This window comes from Diceros bicornis, chromosome 3 (assembly GCF_020826845.1).
Source record: "Diceros bicornis minor isolate mBicDic1 chromosome 3, mDicBic1.mat.cur, whole genome shotgun sequence".
NCBI classification, from domain to species: domain Eukaryota; kingdom Metazoa; phylum Chordata; class Mammalia; order Perissodactyla; family Rhinocerotidae; genus Diceros; species Diceros bicornis.
Window position 1 is genome coordinate 83,116,110 of NC_080742.1, and position 19,048 is coordinate 83,135,157.

The window sequence follows — 19,048 nt, forward strand, 5'->3', positions numbered from 1 at the left end:
TCTCTGATCCTTTTAATGTGCTGTTGAATTCAGTTTGCTAGTATTTTGTTGAGAATTTCTGCATCTAAATTCATCGAGAATATTGATCTGTAGTTTTCTTTTGTTGCATTGTTCTTATATGGCTTTGGTATCAGGGTAATGCTGGCCTCATAAAATAAGTTTGGGAGTGTTCCCTCCTCTTAGACATACAATTTTTTTGTGTCAAATGGATACAGCATAGATTATGCACTGTTCATAGTCACTGTCATTGGGTTTTCCCCTTACTGCTGATGTTGGTAACCATGATTTGCAGTTCAGTGGATCATCCAGTGGTATATCCCTAAGTGATGAGACATAACTGTGCAAGTTAAGTGTGTTGCAATCAGGAGTGTTAACAATTCATCTTAGACCTTACCTGTGAATTAACTGTTGTGCTTTGTATTGAGATAGCAATAGTTTAATTTTAACATTGTGAATATTGGGACCATGTTTTCTAGGAGTTCAGGTAGTTAAAATGACAAGGACTACAATATCAATGCCAGCAGGAGCCAGAGGCCACCAAAAACAAAAAAGGGTAAAATCTGCTGTTTTAATGCAGATACAACTTACGGGGGTAAATAACCAAAACAGAGCATAGTGTACAATTTGGAGAAAAGAATTTGGGATTGGGCATCATAAAGGAGATTGAATCTCACAAGTCCAGGATGAGACAAGCAAGTACTTCTAAACCAATTGAAAGTATTTTCATCTCCCAAAAAGACACCAGTGCTCAGTTAAAAATAATAGCTGGTGGATTCGCTTGGGCATAACACATGAATGAACATTCATTATCGTATAATTCCCTTGATTGCTTGATGAAACTGAGTAAAATTATATTTTGTGATTCAAAGGTTTTCACTGCAATGTCATGTGGGTCAACTAAAGGGGAAATTTTGATGACAGATATATTCGCCTCTTATAATGTAAAGTTCATTTTATCAGATCTTACCAACAATAATATTTTCTACAGCGTATCACATGATACACTGAATCAAAGAAAAATTAACCCTAGCTCTTAGGTACTTTAATTTGAAAAAAGGGGTTTCAAATAATCTTGATTTCTTTGATTTTAATGAAACCACAGAAAACATAAAACCAAATGTTGTTAATATGTTTTCCAAATACAAACCAGACTTTGCTTATCTATCTGCTTGTTTGACAGACAGCGAAAATGTAAATTTTGGCAAATTTCATTCTGTCTATAAACTTCTTACCAATGAAAATAATCTGACTGGCTAAATGTCTTGCACACTTTGTACTAAAAAACAGGTGTGATTTGCTATATGTGATATTGAGGCTTTCATAATGAAAGTTTGAGTTTGCTCAAAACATGCAGAAGCACTTAATGAAATTTTTGACTTTATAGAAATGGAAGAAGATAGTTTCCTTAGACGTGTGCCTACAAGATGGCTATCATTGTTCCTGGCCAATAGAAAAGACGTTAAAATGTTGGTCTGTCATTAAATCACATTTTCAACCTATGGGATAAGAAGAATGTCCTCCTCTAATTTGGAAATAGTTTGAAGATGAGAATAGAGAAAAGGACTACAATAAAACAATTTGTATACGGTTTCTCTAAAACTGTTTGATGATCTTTGAAAAAGCCATAGGGAGCATAGAAAAGGATGAATAAACTGCACCTGAGTTGTTCAATATTATGTGATGGTTATTGCAAAAACTCATACAGTAGGGAAAAAATGATATTTGGGGGGAAATAAGACTGACTCAGAGCTCCAAATTATGTCACTGGGAAGGTGCAACCAAGTAAAACAACACTAAAAACTGTAATTTATTTGAAATCCACATTCAGTTTAGGTTCATGTTACCTCTATGCTTTAAAAACATTTTCCCTGAGAAAGAGAAGTTTAACTTATGATGACATCTGATGTGCTTTAGAATGGCTAAAAACAATGGACATTTTAAACATGGTGACCTTACATAATGAATTTAAAGAGACAAAAGGCCTGAATGTCCAAAAGCTAGTCTACTAAAATAAGTCTATAGATACATTTTTGGGGAGTTGGAAACTAATTCATTACAAGTCTAGAAACCTGCTGTTCTTAATAAGGAAAGTCGTAGTCCATGCTCAACCTCCTTTGTTGACAGGATATCTAACTTGATGTCATTGAATTGGACTGCCACCAGGAATCAGTGCAATGTGAGCTTGAGAAGAGGAGACCTGCAAGTCAAAGAGAACTCGATCTTGAATGCGTTCAGTTTTACCACTACATAAAAAAAAAGAAGGATATCATAAAGGCTGCACGTGGTTCAGAGAAGTATTATTGGAAAAGGAAACACAAAGAGCAAAAAATATCCTATTTTATCATGGGACATAAAGAAACATTCATTGTTAATTTTTATTAAATATAGGTAATATGTATTTATTAGCTCCATTGTATTTATATTCAACTTTTAAAAGTTGAATATTTATATATCTTAAGAATACATAATAGGCCGGCCCCGTGGCTTGGTGGTTAAGTGCGCGCGCTCTGATGCTGGTGGCCCGGGTTCGGATCCCGGGCGCGCACCGAGGCACCACTTCTCCGTCCATCCTGAGGCCGAGTCCCACATACAGCAACTAGAAGGATGTGCAACTATGACATACAACTATCTACTGGGGCTTTGGGGGGAAAAAATAAATAAATAAAATCTTTAAAAAAAAAAAAAAGAATACATAATAATATGGCCTATAAAATTTAAATATCCAATAAAAACTTAAAATCCTTATCAGGAGAGAGAAAGAAGCATTATATAAATATATATTATTTTATTCTCATACATACTATTTTTTTATACTTATAGTAATATAATACACAATATTATATTATTCTCACACATACTATTTTTTAATTTGTTCTATTAATTACTACTAATTGCCACTGTTAACTAGTCCTATTGTTTGCTTAAATAATAACATTTGTATAACAGAAAAGCAAATAATACCAAAAAATATAAAATTTTAAATAAATACCTATTTTATATTAAAATCATAATACATGTGTGTACAATTATTTATTGTATATTATACTATTTTCTTTGGTCTGGTATGACTGTGTCCTGGATTGGCTCTCTAAAAAGTTAGTCACCCTACTATGCTGTAGATGTCCTTCACAGATCCTAACATACATATATTCAGTTCTGAATTGTTTAACGATTATTGGATAGGTATTTCTAATGTTTGCTATTCTCTTGAAACAGTTTAATTAAAAGAATTCCAAGGGAAATATGTACTAATATTTCATATGTCTGAATGAGACAATGGCAAATTAATTGAAGATAAGCTCAATTAAACTAGGCATTAAATATATGAATGAGGTTATTGTCTAGAATGTAAAAAATTAAGTTTTCTTAATCTTAAAAATCTAAGTTCAGAAACTTTATAGTATATTCCTGTTTTTAGTGAAAATACCTGGTTGAGCCCCTTCTTGTCTTCTAAAAAGATATTGAAGTAGGAGATCTACATTTCATTTCTCTTACCTAACTATCTTACTCCTTTTCCTCTGTCTTATATAAGATTTTGATTTTGAATTAAAGCAACAGGTAAAAGTAACTTTTTGGTAACACTTATTGTATGTCTCCTTATATTCTACATAGTATCTGTGACTATGTCAGTTTTATACATAGGAGTGCCCATATGATGCATTTTGAAGGGCTCTGAAATTTCAGTATCCTCAAACTATCCTCAATGGATGCCTTAAAATATGCAGTTAGATATTTATTTCTATGCATTTATCATTGCACTATCTGAGTTTCTCTTATTAAAAAGAAATATTTCTAGCATCAGATAATTATTTAGCACTTTGGAATGAATGACTATCAAATGTTTTATCTGTAATAGCAATTGGAGCATTGGTCACGTAGGTATAATACTAGTACCTAAAAACAGAAATAGGAATAGAAAGGGAAGTCAGGGAGAACATAGATAAACTTTGTAGTTTTGTCTAAACTATTCATTATTATATCACTAGCTCCCTTGGCAAGTTTCCCTGTCCTTAGGAATAATATGAACAATGATCTGAACAGTGGACTAGGTAAATATTTGGGAATAGACTGAATTTGTACAACAGAGAAAACATGGTATGCCCTTTCTTCCTTCCTTGGCGTCTCTTCTGAGAACTTGGTTTCCACTCAATTAAATGGGTTCTGTTGAAATATGTAGACTCTCCTGCCAGCAAAACCTAGAAAATTAGGTAAGAAACCATCTTGGGCATATCTGTACTTGGATGTATAATTGATTAATTTAAACTAAAACTTAATTTTAAAAAATATATTATTTGTTGTATCTATGGAAAGAAATCAAATGATATATCAAGATAAGAGAAAGTAATAGAAAAAGTACTGGAGTTAGGAGATGTGAATTCTAGATATACCTCTCTCTCTTATTAGCTATGTCATCTTGAGCAAATAGCTTAACCTGTCTGATTCCCTAACATTCCCTTACATTCCCTCTCTGATGTAAGATGGGGATTACATTGGCCATCCTGCCTATAGCACAGGCCTGGTGAGAGCCCCAAGTAAGATAATATCTGTAAGAATATTTTGCCTACTGTGAGGCAGAATATACAAATATAACATCGCATTATATTACTCTTGATTAGATACTTCACTGGTGACGTTGAAATCAGAGTACCCAATTTCTTTCAGCTCCCAAAGTATGATTCAGAGGCTTAGCAAAGACCAAAAAAGACATTTTTTTAGAAACTAGTTGTGGAGACTGGTGTCAAGATGGTGGCGTAGGCAGACTCTGAACTCACATCCTCCCATGGGCATAGCAGACTTACAACTAATCTTGGAACAATTACCCCTGAGAGAGAACTGAAAACTGGGTAAGAGAAACCCCTATAACACCTGATAGTCCTGACTGTGGTGGAAGAAACAGAATTCTCTTCTGGAGAGCAAAAAAGCCACCTTCACAAGCTGTAGCACTTGATGGCCACCCGGGAGCAATTCTTCCCTGAGTGGGGAAGTGTTGCCACTATAAGCATTTTTTTGACCCAGCACAACCGAGATGAGTGTTATGATATGTGACCTTGTTGGCTACTAACAACAATGGGGAATACCCCTAGAAAAGCTATTGGATGTAAGGGGAAAAAAAAGCCAGCTTTTAAAGGGCCAATGCACAAATTCACCCATTTTGGAAAGCAACTTAAAATCACCAGAAAGGAAGGTGCACAGTTCTTTGGTGAAAAGAGACTCATTGGATAGGGTCTGGGTGCATCTTGGTGAGAGGTGAGACCTCTCCAGGGACTGAGACATTGGCAGCAACCATAGTTGTGACCTGGTGAAGGTGTGCTGACATAGTCGCTGGCAGACACAATTGGAGTTCTTCTGCTGGCCACTCAGCCCAGGGTCTGCCCCACCCACTAGGGCACCAATTTAATCCAGCTCAGCCAGGGCAAGCAGCCTGCCCTAGGGACTGGCCCCACCCAACAGCAAGCCCTCAGGCAACTTATGAGCCTGCATAGGCTAGGTGCCTGGATTCTCTGCAGCCCGGAGAGTGCGTCCACCTCTATAGGGCAGGGCATGCGTGAGGACTGGGTGGAGTTTGTGGGGCATTGGTGGAGTGTGTGGGGCCTCTGCCATGGGGTCACTGGGTCCACTTCAGGGGGTCAAGGTGTGTTCACAGGGCAAGACTGTGTTGATGGTGTGTGTGGTCCTGTGGGCAGTAGGGCTTGTCATCTGCAGAAGACTTGTGCTTCTCAAACAGCCACATAGGGGATCGGCTCCACCTTCCAAAGTGTGAAACAATTAGGTGTTCCCATGCCTAAGGCCAGCCCCACCCAGCTGTAATCCTGAGAAAGCTGAGAAGAGCCTTATAGGCCTGAGGCTGACAGCAAGTGTAAGCCCCTGAGACTAACCAGCCACACTAGGGGCCTACTCACTTAACAGAAAAACTGCAATAGGAATGTGCTATTAGACCTTGCAGCCAACTGTGCTGGGGCTCCCCACACTTGATAAAGAGAAGGAAGGGTCCATAGCAGCCACACACAGGTAAGCATTACAACCAGCAGGCCGGGGGTACACCTCAGCCTCCCTGGGCACCTACAGTAAGAGCAACCCTGCCACAACAGAAGGACACAGCCCACACGGAGGTCACTCCAGGAACATTTGGAACTGGTGACGAGAGGGAAGCAGACTGCTGGGACTCATAAAATATCTCTTACATCAGGTCACCTCTCCAAAATCAGGAGACATAGCTGACCTACCTAATACATAGATACAAGCAAGGAGAAAGAGGGAAATGGACTAAATTTTCTCATCAAAAGGCATAGGGTGGCTGATTGGATAAAAAAACGAGACCCATATATATGCTGCATACAACACACTTCAGACGTAAAGACATTCACAAACTGAAAGTGAAGAGATGGAAAAAGATACTCCATGCAAAAGGCAATGAAAAGAAAGCTGGGGTAGCAATACTTATATCAGACAAAATAGACTTTAAAACAAAAACTGTAACAAGAGAAAAAGAAGAGCACTACTTAATGATCAAGGGAACAATCCAGCAGGAGTATATAACACTTTTAAATACCTATGCAGCCAACATAGAAGCACCTAAATATATAAGCATTTATTAACAGAAATAAAGGAGAAATAGACAGTGACACAATAATAGTAGGGGACTTGTACAATCCACTTACACCAATGGATAGATCATCCAAACAGAAAATCAATAAGGAAACATTGGCCTTAAATGACACACTGGACCAGATGGACTTAGATATATATATAGAACATTCCATCCAAACATGAAAAATACACATTCTTTTCAAATGCACATGGAACATTCTCTAGGACTGATCACATTTTAGGCCGCAAAATAAGTCTCAATAAACTTAAGAAGACTGACATAAAACCAAGCATCTTTTCTGACCACAACAGCATGAAACTAGAAATCAACTACAGGATGAAAATCAGAAAAGCCACAAATATGTGGAGATTTAAAAAAATGCTACTGAGCAACAATTGGGTCAATGAAGAAATCAAAGGAGAAATCCAGAAATACCTGGAGACAAATGAAAATAAGACATGCCAGAATTTATGGGATATGGCAAAAGCCATTCTAAGAGGGAAGTTTATAGCAATACAGGCATACCTCAACAAACAAGAAAAATCTCAAATAAACAATCTAACAGTGCACCTAAAGGAACTGGAAAAATAAGAACAAACAAAGCCTAAAATCAGTAGAAGGAGGGAAATAATAAAAATTAGAGCAGAAATAAATGAAATAGAGACTAAAAAAACAATAGAAAAAATCAATGAAACCAAGAGCTGGTTCTTTAAAAATATTGACAAATCTTTAGCTAGATTCACCAAGAAAAAAAGAGAGAAGGCTCAAATAAATAAAGTCAGAAATGAAAGAGGAGAAATTAAAACAGACACCTCATAAATAAAAAAGATTACAAGAGATACTATGAAAAGTTATATGGCAACAAATACCTCCTTTTTATTGATGCCGTTTCCATACCATAGAATAAAAATTTAATGAGTTAGTCATACACACAACATGAATGAATCTCAAAATCGTTGTGCTGAGTAAAAGAAGCCAGACACAGAAAAGTAGATACTATATGAAATCTCATTTATATGAAATGCAAGTTAATTTATAGAGCCAAAAAGCAGATAAAGGTTTCCTAGAGTAGGAAGGGATAGAGTAGGGGATGAAGGGAAGAATGGACTGTAGAGGAGCACAAGGAATCTGTTAGAGATGATCTTTTCTAGAACTTGATTGTGGCAATGGTTTCAGAGGTGTTTACGACTGTTGAAACTCCAGGGTTTGAGGCCAGAGCAACTAGCTGGATTGAATTATCATCTGCTGAGATGGCAAAAACTGAGGGTGGAGCAGCAATTCAATTTAGAGATGTTGCTTTTAAAATGCCTTTTAGACATTGAAGTGAAGGTATTGAATAGGCAGTTGGATAGATGAGTCCAGAGTTCAGGGAGGACATCTGGGCTGGAGATAAATTTGCGAATTTTCAGCATACAGATAGTATTTTAAGGCATGGAGCTGGATGATATTCCTAGTGAGTGTAAATATAGAAGAGGGTTAAGGAACAAGTCCATCTACTGATGGATCAGGAAAAGAGTAAGAACCAATGAAAGAAGACTGGGGAGCACCCTGTGGGGTAGGAGGAAAACCAAGTGAATGTGTTGTCCTAGAAGTAAGTGAGACAGTATATCAAAGAGGAGGGAGTGATCCACTAAGTCTAATGCTTCTTATAAGTCAAGTGAGATGGATTTACTGCTGGATTTTACAACATAGAGGTTTCATTGGGGATCTTGATCAGAGAAATTTCAGTAGAATGATAGAAGTACAAATCTAATTAAAGTGTATTTTAAAATAGGAGGAGACAAATTGGAGACAGGTAGTATTCGTGGACTTTTGCCACAACAGGGAGATTTTTTTCAGTGTTCCCCACTGCTTCCACCACATGCTTAATTTAAAAATTATGTTTCTCAACGTTATCCAATCTTACCTGAGCTGAGATTCTCATCACTTCTTGATCACATTATCTTATATATATATGTTCCGGTGAATCTTGATGACATTCTAATAAAAATTCTACAATTTTCTTTTTTACTGAAGTAAATCATTTCAGAGGAAGCTATCTTTTCTTATTCTTTGATGCTGCCCCCTTTCTTTATATTATATGCATTTAGGGCTATAAATTTCCCTCTAAAATGTTATATCTTCATTATCACTCAGTTTCTTATAGAAAGAAGTCTGTCCTTTCCCATTATTGAACTTATCAAATAGGAAATAAGATGGATTCTGCCAGAGACTGAGAGGTCCACTTAGACATCTTCAGTTCTTGAAGAGTTTATATTTATTGATGAGATATAATACAAATACAGAGATTCAGCTGACTGAGGAGAGTGAAGGAGGAGTAAATTCATAATAAATCCTGGCAGATAGTTTTATATCTAAATCATTTCTTCTTTGAATTTGGTAAGCACGAACACAATACTCTTGCAGTATCCAGTCTTCTGTTTAGCCAGACCACCAGCACCCAAAAGTAGGTCACGGCATTCCAGCATCATTCCTCTTTCTTTGGAATGTGCTTCACCTGCACACGTTGCTTATGTTAGCCATCTATAAATATTTCTTCGAGTGCCATTGATAGATTCTAAATATTGATCAACCATAGCAGCAAAAATAAATCAAATTATTGAAGCTGAGTGATGGGTTGAAGAGTTCCTTATACTATTCTCTCTCTTTGGGGGGATATTGAAATTTTAAAAAATGAAGTCCAAAAGTGTACTCTCTCAACTATCACTGGTGCTCTAGATCCCATGCCCATCAATTTCCTCAGCGACCTAATCCTAATTACTACCCTTTCTCACCTTCATCAAAATATAGTCAGTATTCATTACCTTTACATCTTCACCTGTTCTTCTTAACCTACTACAATCTGGCTTCTACTCTCACCATACCAATGAAATTGTTATTTCCAAAGCCATCAGTCCTTATCCTTGACTTGTCTACTGTTGATTATTCACAGAGCCTTTAAACTCTCCCTTGATTCATTGAGCAATTCAACACATGTATCTGTGGCACTACTCTCTCCCTGTTTTATTCCTGTTTTTCTGGCCATTCATGTTTGGTGTCCTGCATGGGCTCCTCTTCCTCTGCCTAAATTTTATGTGGGCTATTCCCCAGTATGCCATCCTTTGGTCTCTCCTCTTCTCACCGTATACTTTATTTCTGAGCACTCTCATCTATACCTGTAGCTTCAAAAAACAACTGATGATCATCGTATTTTTTAATCTTCAATCTAGGCATCTCATCTGCCTCCTGGATATCTCCATTTGTTTTTCCTCAGAGATACTTCTAATTCAACTTGCCCACTTCAGATCTCTTTCTCCTCCTGCATTCCATGTCTTGGTCAGTAATATTGCCATCATCCAGTTGTCTGAGTAGTAAACCAAGACACATCTTAATCCTCTACATCTCTGTTTTTGGTATCCAATAATGAGAAACTCTATCCATTCTACTCCTGAAGATTCTCTTGAATCTGCTTCTGTTCATCATACTGCTGCTCCTTTAGTTCAGATTCTCTTTTTGCCTACCTTGAATTACTGCATTAGCCTCTTAACTTATCTCCCTGCCTCAAGTCTCACTTTTATTCAACCTGTCATCCTCCTGACTGCCAGTGTGACCTTTCCAAAATGCAGATTATATCACTTGCTCACATAAAATCTTCAATGGCCCCCTAAAAATTCAATTCAAAAAACATTAAGCATCTACCAGTCACAAATCATTCCTGTCTCAGGAAATCTCTCAAAAGTGTTATTATTACAAATAACGCCTCTAGTTTTGAACCACTTCTTCACACCTACCTGATATTCTAGTCGCTCTGAACCATACTTTTGATTTCCTGAATATGCCACGTTAGTTCCAGAACCTAGATTACTACCCCCTTTTTTTTTACTTAGCTGATTTTTACTTATTCATCAAGACTCAGATTAATTAGGAATTAGGAATTAGGGAGCTTTCCTTATTTATTGCTAAGTATGGCTAGTAGTCCCTCTTTTGAAATCCTAAAGTACCCTACCTTATCTCCATAGAAATATATATATATTTTTTTGCTGAGGAAGATTTGCCCTGAGCTACCATCTGTTGCCAATCTTCATCTTTTTGCTTGAGGAAGATTCACTCTGAGGTAACGTCTGTGCCAATATTCCTCTATTTTGTATGTGGGTTGCCACCACAGAATGGCCACTGACTAGTGCTGTAGGTCCACACCTGGGAACCAAACCCGGGGCACCAAAGCAGAGCACGTGAACTTAACCACTAGGCCACAGGACAGGCCCCCATAGAAATATATTCTTTTTTTTTTTTGAGGAAGATCAGCCCTGAGCTATCATCCATGCCAAGCCTCCTCTTTTTGCTGAGGAAGACTGGCCCTGAGCTAACATCTATTGCCAATCCTCCTCCTTTTTTCTTTTTCCCCTTTTTTCTCCCAAAGCCCCAGTAGATAGTTGTATGTCATAGTTGCACATCCTGCTAGTTGCTGTATGTGGGATGCTGCCTCAGCATGGCCCGACAAGCAATGCCTTGGTGCATGCCCAGGATCCGAACCCCGGGCCACCAGTAGCGGAACGTGCTCACTTAACCGCTAAGCCATGGGGCCAGCCCCAAATATATTCTAGTTAATGTTTTACTTTTCTCTCTCTATTCTTAACTGTTAGCATATAAAAGCAAGGACTATATTTTTCATACCTATTTACGAAACCAAACATAATGCCAGATACATAGTAAGCATTCAGTGAATGTTTATTGAATGGCTAGGAATGGCTTCTCAAGAGACTGTAGATAAATTAATTTCATCTGCTGGCATCTCCAGATATTGTAATCATACCCTCATTTGTTATCTTTCAAGTCTAGCTTAATTCAATGAGTCCTTTAGTCATCTGTTTCCTTTTCTTTTAATAATGGACAATTCCTTTTTTAAAAAACCTTTATTGTGGAAATTTCAAACATAAACAAAAGTAGAGAGAATAGAATAATGAACCCACTGGTGCCCATCAGCCACCCTTCATAGTTATCAGCATCCTGGTATTCTTGTCTTGTATGTATTCCCACCACTTTTTTTTTGCCGAAGTATTTAAAGCCAATTCAGCAAATCATATCATTTTGCCCATAAATAGTTCATTGTATATTTCTAACTGATAAACATTTTTTTTACAAAGCATTATGTATTGCTTGCTTTTATTCTAAGTGTATTCTACTTTTTCTTATGCTGTCTACCTACCAATTTAGGCATTATAATTATAATTAATCCTGCCACATCCTTTAAAACGTCTACGAGTCTTCCTTCAAGCTTTACTCAGGGTTCTTTTTCTCCCCTCTCTCTTCCTATGTATGCTGAATCTTTTTTAATTGTGTCAAAATACACATGACATATAATTTACCAGGTTAACTATTTTTAAGTGTAAAGTTCATCAGTGTTAAGTACATTCACACTGTTGTGCACACATCTCCAGAATCTTTTCATCTTTCAAAACCGAAACTCCATACCCATTAAACAACAACTCCCCATTCCTCCCTTCTCCCCAGCCCCTGACTACTCTAGGTACCTCATATAAGTGGAATCAAATATTTGGAAGAGAGATACAGTATTTGTCTTTTTGTAACTAGCTTATTTCACTTAAATAATGTACTCAAGTTTCATCTATGTTGTAGCAGGTGTCAGAGTTTCCTTCCTTTTTAAAGCTGAATGATATTCCATTGTGTGTATATACTACATTTTGTTTATCCATTCATCCATCAGTGGGCACTTGGGCTGCTTACACCTTTTGGATATTGTGAATAATACTGCTATTAACATGGATATACAAATAACTCTTCAAGACTCTGCTTTCAGTTCTTTTGAGCATATAGCCAGAACTGGAATTGTTGGATCATATGGTAATTCTATTTTCAATTTTTTGAGTTACTGCCATACTGTTTTCTGTAGCCCCGGCACCATTTTACATTCCACCAACAGTACATAAGATTTCTAATTTCTCCACATCCTTGCCAACACTTGTTATATTCTGTGGAGTGGAATAAACAATTTTTTAATAGACTTTATTTTTTAGACCAGTTTGATAAACACTTTTTAAAATGTTATTCTACTTTTATTATCACAATTAACAAAATAAACAAAAATTTCTTCATATTATGTAATAAAGAAGGGATTTCTAACATGATCTTCCCATGGGCTCTAACATGCTCATATCTCCATCCTTCTATTTCTTCAAACCAGAAGCTGTGGAGCCACGACTGATTCCTCTCTTCTCTTACCCCACATCTAATTCATTAGAAAATCTGAAAGTATATCCAGGGTCACCTCCCTACTCCCAACTTCTCACCCTTCTAGCCACTGCCACCACCCTCTCTCCTAGATTGTTTCAGTAGCCTTCCAAGAGATCTCCCTGCTTGTCTACTCTTGCCCCTATTCAATCTGTTCTCAACTCAGCAACCAGCGTGATCCAGTTAAAACAAATCTCGTATGTGACACTCCTCTGCTCAAAGCCTTCCAGTTGCTCCCCATTTCACACTCAGTAAAAATCAAAGTCCTTACAATGGCCAGGAGGCCCTATGTGAACTGAGTCCAAGTTACCTATCTGAGGTCTTATCTTATTTCTTTCCCCTTAGTTCATTCTGCCGTAGCCATTTGTGCCATCTTGGTGTTCCTTGAACATAGTACTATGCTCCTCACTCAGGCCCTTTGCACTTACTATTTCCCTTGCCTAGAATGCTCTTTTCTCTGATATCTGCTTGACTCACTCCCTAACTCCTTTGACATATCAGCTTCACAGGTTGGTCATCTCTGAACACTTTTTTTTCTGGTGAGGGAGATTGGCCCTGAGATAATATCTGTGCCAATCTTCCTCTATTTTATATGTGGGTCACTGCCACAGCGTGGTTTGATGAGTGGTGTATGTCCATGCCCAGGATCTGAACGCATGAACCTAGGCTACCAAAGAGGAGCATGCCAAACTTAACCACTATGCCGCCGGGGTGGCCCTTGAACACCTTTTTTAAAATGGAAATCAACCCCTCTCCCAAGAATTCTCTATTCCCCTCCCCAGCTCTATTTTATCCTGTAAACTTTATCATTATGTAACATATTATGTATTTTACTTGTTTATTTGCTTATTTTCTGCCCCTGTATTTAAAGTATAAACTTCAGCTGGGTAAGAACTTTTAGATAGAATCCTTGGCATGTAATACTGAATAAATAACTGTTGAATCAATTCAGTCCATATATCTATACATATCTTTGTGGTTGCTCCCCAGATCTGCACCACAACTTAAAAAGCAAAATGAAAGAATGTACATCTTTCCAAAGCAAAAAGACTGGAGTAAATTGGACAGATGATGAAAAAAGAATCTACAGGGATAAAAGAATAGCTCAAACTCAAGAAATATTGCAGTATTTGCTCCCTATTATGGAAAGCACTAAAAACATGCGAACCGCTCAGATAAGACAGATATTCAATCCAAGAACCCACTTCCAAATCCAACATGAGTAAGTCAATACAATTTTGTAATTCTTAGCTATTTAATACATTTTTTATAAGGAAGCAAGGTTTATTAATTAATTATCCTAAGAAACAAACATAGGCTCTTAAAAATGGTAGCAGCCACATTTGACAAAGGAAGAAGGTCCCAAAGCCATAAGAAAATGTTGGATATGTGAATGAGTAGGTTATCAAGCCTTATTTGATTGTTTATTTGCATGAAACCACTCATTAATTTGGATCTATGAATAAAGTATGCATTAATAAAGTATGACCATAGCCTGACTTGAGATTTATCAGATGTGTTTAAACCTTATAATCCTAGGTGACAACCAGAATTAGAAATAATTAACTTGAGTTAATTCAGCTTATTTTTGATACTCAAAGGAAAGTAGAAAACATGAGACCAGATTTCTTATAAAGATAAAAAAATAGAGCCATCACTAAAGTCAAAAGGAAACCTACATAAATAAAAGCAAAACAATGACAAGAGAAAATGATAAATATAATACTATCAACAAATGTTGATAAAGTACTTTCTATGTGCTAGACAGTGTTCTATGTTTATACACACACACACACACACACACACACACACACACATTTTATACTCTACACATGAGGAAATTGAGGTACAAAGAGGTTAAGTAATTTGTCCAAGGTCACACAGGCAATAGGTAGCAGAATTGGATTCAACTCCAGCTAGACATTCTGACTCCAGAGTCCTTCGTCACTATGCTTTGACATTTCTCTTTATAATATAAATGAAAAACAGAAGGCCATTATACTTAATATTCAAAGATCACATACAAATCAGTGATAAAATTATGACTATTTTAACAGGAAAATGGGCAAAGGCTATGAACCAGAAATTCACAAAAGAAAAAAACATGGCCAATGAACATTTAAAAATATCCAATCTCGCTTAAATCCAAAGAATGAAAATTAAAACAATAATAAAATACTATTCATTTTTGCCTCTCAGTGGAAGAATTCATTCATGCATTGTTGTAAGATAAACTGGTACAGAATTTCTAGAAGACAATCCAACAAAATAAATGAAAAATCTTTAATATCTACATTCATTTTGACTAGGAAATTCCACTTTTAGAAATTGATCCTAAGGAAAAAAACCTAGGTAAGGGCTAAAATATTTCTGTAGTGATGTTCATTTCAGTATTGTTTATAAAAGCCAAAGACAAAAATGAACCTAAACATCCAATAATAGAAGATTGCTTAAATAAATTATGGTACATTGACAAAATGAAATATTATGTAGCTATTAAATATTATAAGTGTATATTAATTAACATGGAATGATGTTCACAATATATAAGTGAGTAAAAGCTTCAGAACAGTTTTCGGTATGGTTGCATTTATAGACTATATGTATTTAATATGTGTATATTATACACACTCAAACCCATATATACATAGAAAAAACTCTGGAAGCACAAATTTCCAACAATGATTATCTCTGGATAGTTAAAGTATTGGCGGAAGATGATATTTCTCTTTTTGCTTTTTTCCTAAATGTTCATTAATATGTATTTCTTTATTGCATAATACCAAAGTCAATAAAATTACAAAAATAGGCAGTCAGTGGCAGTTTCCAGTGGAATGGGGTTGCTATCATTCTGGGGAAGACAGTGCCTAATAGAAATTGAATCTAATAGGTCAGCTAATATAAGATAAGCAAATCAATAATATGGACCCACAAAAACAAGGGGTCAAGTATGATAATATCAGCAAAATCAAAAACTAAGAAACTAATAACAAAACACAATTGACCTAGGCAAAGAGGCTGAGAAGTGGAGAATCAGAATATGAGCAAGGGGTCTGGGTGACAATTAGGACATAGCTTGATTTTTAGTCATTATTTTCACAAGTGATTCCTTGTATACCTTGAACCTAGAAATACATTCAATGTGGATTGGCCTGAACCTGAAGGTGTAAACAAATAGTAGGTTTTATTAATTAACAACTCTTGGGTACAAATAACAGAAACTAACTCAAGCTATCTTAATCAAAAAGCATAAGTAGGGTAGGGTAGGGTGGGGGGAAGAATTATAAGAAAATACAAGGCTATTCATGGAAACAAGGGGGAGGAGGGAATTCAGCCAGGATTCAGGAAAAGACTGGAACTAGGGAATGGAAAGCTACCAGGGCTCTTTATCCATCTGTAGTCTCTGCTTTTCTCTCTCTACAGGAAAGTTTTCACACATCTTAACTCATAAATTTGCACCCTACAGTAGTTTCACTTACAAGACTCACTATCTCTCATTCCCAATTCTAAATTATAGGAAAAGATATTCCAGTTGGCAACCATGCCAATGGGTAGAGGTCAAATAGTTACAAACACGGCTGATGAAGCCCTACCCTTGTGGATCTAGAGGCAGTCCCCAGAGAAGGGCAAATTGTACCTGGGGCAGATACTCCCCAAAAGTATCTAATATAGATATACATGGAAATATGAAAAAGTAAGAAAGCAGCAAGCAAGACCATTCTTAATAGATGATTTCACTGCATGTTAAAACATTATCAAGTTGATAGTTTTTTCCTCTTACAACTTATTTCTTTATGGCTGCTTTTTCTGTTTTATATATCCTTTGTCTGACTGTCTCAACACACTTACATACTATCAACTGTAGTAAGTGGTTACAGGGTAAAGTGAGAATAAGCAAATAAGAAGATCACACCTTTGCTAAACCATCTTAAGTATCAGTCCAAATCTGGACTAGGGAAAGACTAGTTAATGTGCAGTAACCACTTGCAGAATTATCATGCTAAAAGATATAACATCTGAATGAATGAATTTTCTGACAAATATTTTTGAAACAGTTATGATAAAAATACTTCAACAAACACAAACACTTGAAACAAATGAAAAAATAGAAGGCCTCAATAAAAAAGAAGAGGAGAAATAGAAGATAAATAAGAAGAACCAAATGGAAATTTTTGCATGGAAAAATATAATAACCAAAATAAAAAGCTCAGTGGCTGAACTCAACAGCATAATTGAAACAACAGAAGAAAGAATCTGTGAACTGGAAGAGATAGAAAAATAGAAATTACTCAACCTGAACATCAGAGAGAAAACAGACTGAAAATAAAATGAACAGAGCCTTAGGGACCTGTGGGATTATAAAAGAAGATCTAACATTCATGTTATCAGAGTCCCAGGAAGAAAGGAGAAGGAAGGGCTGAAAAGGTACTCAAAGAAATAATGGCTGCAAACTTCCCAAATTTGGCAAGAGACATTAACTTTTGGATCAAAAAGGTGAGCAAACCACTAACAGGATAAACCCAAAGACATCCATGCCAAGATATACCAAAATTTAACATCTGGAAAGTAAGTAAAAAAAAAATTCTTGAACATCCAGAGCAGAATGACACCTTACCTGTAGGGGAAATACAATTTGAGTGACAGCAGATTTCTCATCAGAAACTATGGAGGCTAGAAGATGTGGCACAATGTTTTCTTTCTTTCTTTTTTCTATTGCAGTAACATTGGTTTATAACATTATGTAAATTTCAAGTGTACATCATTATATTTCAGTTTCTCTGTAGACTACATCATATTCACCACCCAAAGACTAATACCATCCATCACTGTACACATGTGCCCTTTTACTCCTTCTACCACCTCAGCTCTTCCCCTCTGGTAACCACCAATCTAATCTCTATATCTATGTGTTTGTTTGTTGTTGTTGTTTTTATCTTCCACTTATGAGTGAAATCATATGGTATTTGACTTTCTCTGTCTGACTTATTTCGCTTAGCATAATACCCTCAATGTCCATCTGTGTTTTTGCAAATGGCAAGATTGCATCTTTTTTTATGGCTGAGCAGTATTCCATTGTGTATATATATGACATCTTCTTCATCCCTTCATCCACTGATGGGCACTTAGCTTGTTTCCAAGTCTTGGCTATTGTGAATAATGCTGCAATGATCATGGGGGTGCAAATGTCTTTTCAAATTAGTGTTTTCATGTTCTTTGGGTAAATACCCAAAAGTGGAATAGCTGGATCATATGGTAGTTCTATTTTTAATTTTTTGAGGAATCTCCATACTGTTTTCCGTAGTGGCTACACCAGTTTACATTCCCATCAATAGTGTATGAGGGTTCCCTTTTCTCCACATCCTCTCCAACACTTGTTATTCCTTGTTTTTTTAATTATAGCCATTCTGATGGGCATGAGGTGATATCTCATTGTAGTTTTGATTTGCATTTCCCTAATAATTAGTGATGTTGAACATCTTTTCATGTGTCGTTTTGTGATCTGTATATCTTCTTCAGAAAAAGGTCTGTTCAGATCCTTTGCCCATTTTTTAATTGGGCTGTTTGTTTTTTGTTGTTAAGTTGTATGAGTTCTTTATATATTTTGGATATTAACCTCTTATGAGATATATAGTTTGCAAATATCTTCTCCCAACTGTTGTCTTTTTGTTTTGTTCATGGTTTTCTTTGCTGTGCAGGAGATTTTTAGTTTGATGTAGTCCCATTTGTTTATTTTTGTTTTGTTTCCCTTGCCTGGTGAGACATGGTATTCAAAAAGCTACTGCTAAGACCAGTGTCAAAGAGCGTACTGCCTCTGTTTTCTTCTAGGAGTTTTATGGTTTCGGGTCTTACATTCAAGTCTTTAATCCATTTTGAGTTAATTTTTGTGTATGGTATAAGATAATGGTCTACTTTCTTTCTTTTGCATGTGGCTGTCCAATTTTCCCAGCACCATTTATTGAAGAGACTTTCCTTTTTCCATTGTGTATTCTTGGCTCCATTGTTGAAAATTAGCTGTCCATAGACTATGGGTTTATTTTTGGGCTCTCAATTCTGTTCCATTGCTCTGTGTGTCTTTTTGTGCCAGTACCATGCTGTTTTGATTACTATAGCTTTGTAGGATATTTTGAAATCAGGGAGAGTGATACTTTCAGCTTTGTTCTTTTTTCTCAGGATTCCTTTGGCTATTGGGTCTTTTGTTATTTCATATAAATTTTAGGATTCTTTGTTCTA

The 19,048-nt window shown here is 36.3% G+C and overlaps 1 protein-coding gene across 1 annotated transcript in view; it reads left to right on the top strand.

The window, feature by feature from the left end:
- The window catches only part of AGBL3 (AGBL carboxypeptidase 3), an 89,355-nt gene that overhangs the window by 59,190 nt on the left and 11,117 nt on the right, over positions 1 to 19,048 (top strand). Inside the window, exon 16 of the mRNA XM_058530499.1 lies at positions 13,808 to 14,039. Within this exon, the coding sequence (XP_058386482.1) occupies positions 13,808 to 14,039 (232 nt within the window). The remainder of the gene's footprint in view (positions 1 to 13,807; positions 14,040 to 19,048) is intronic.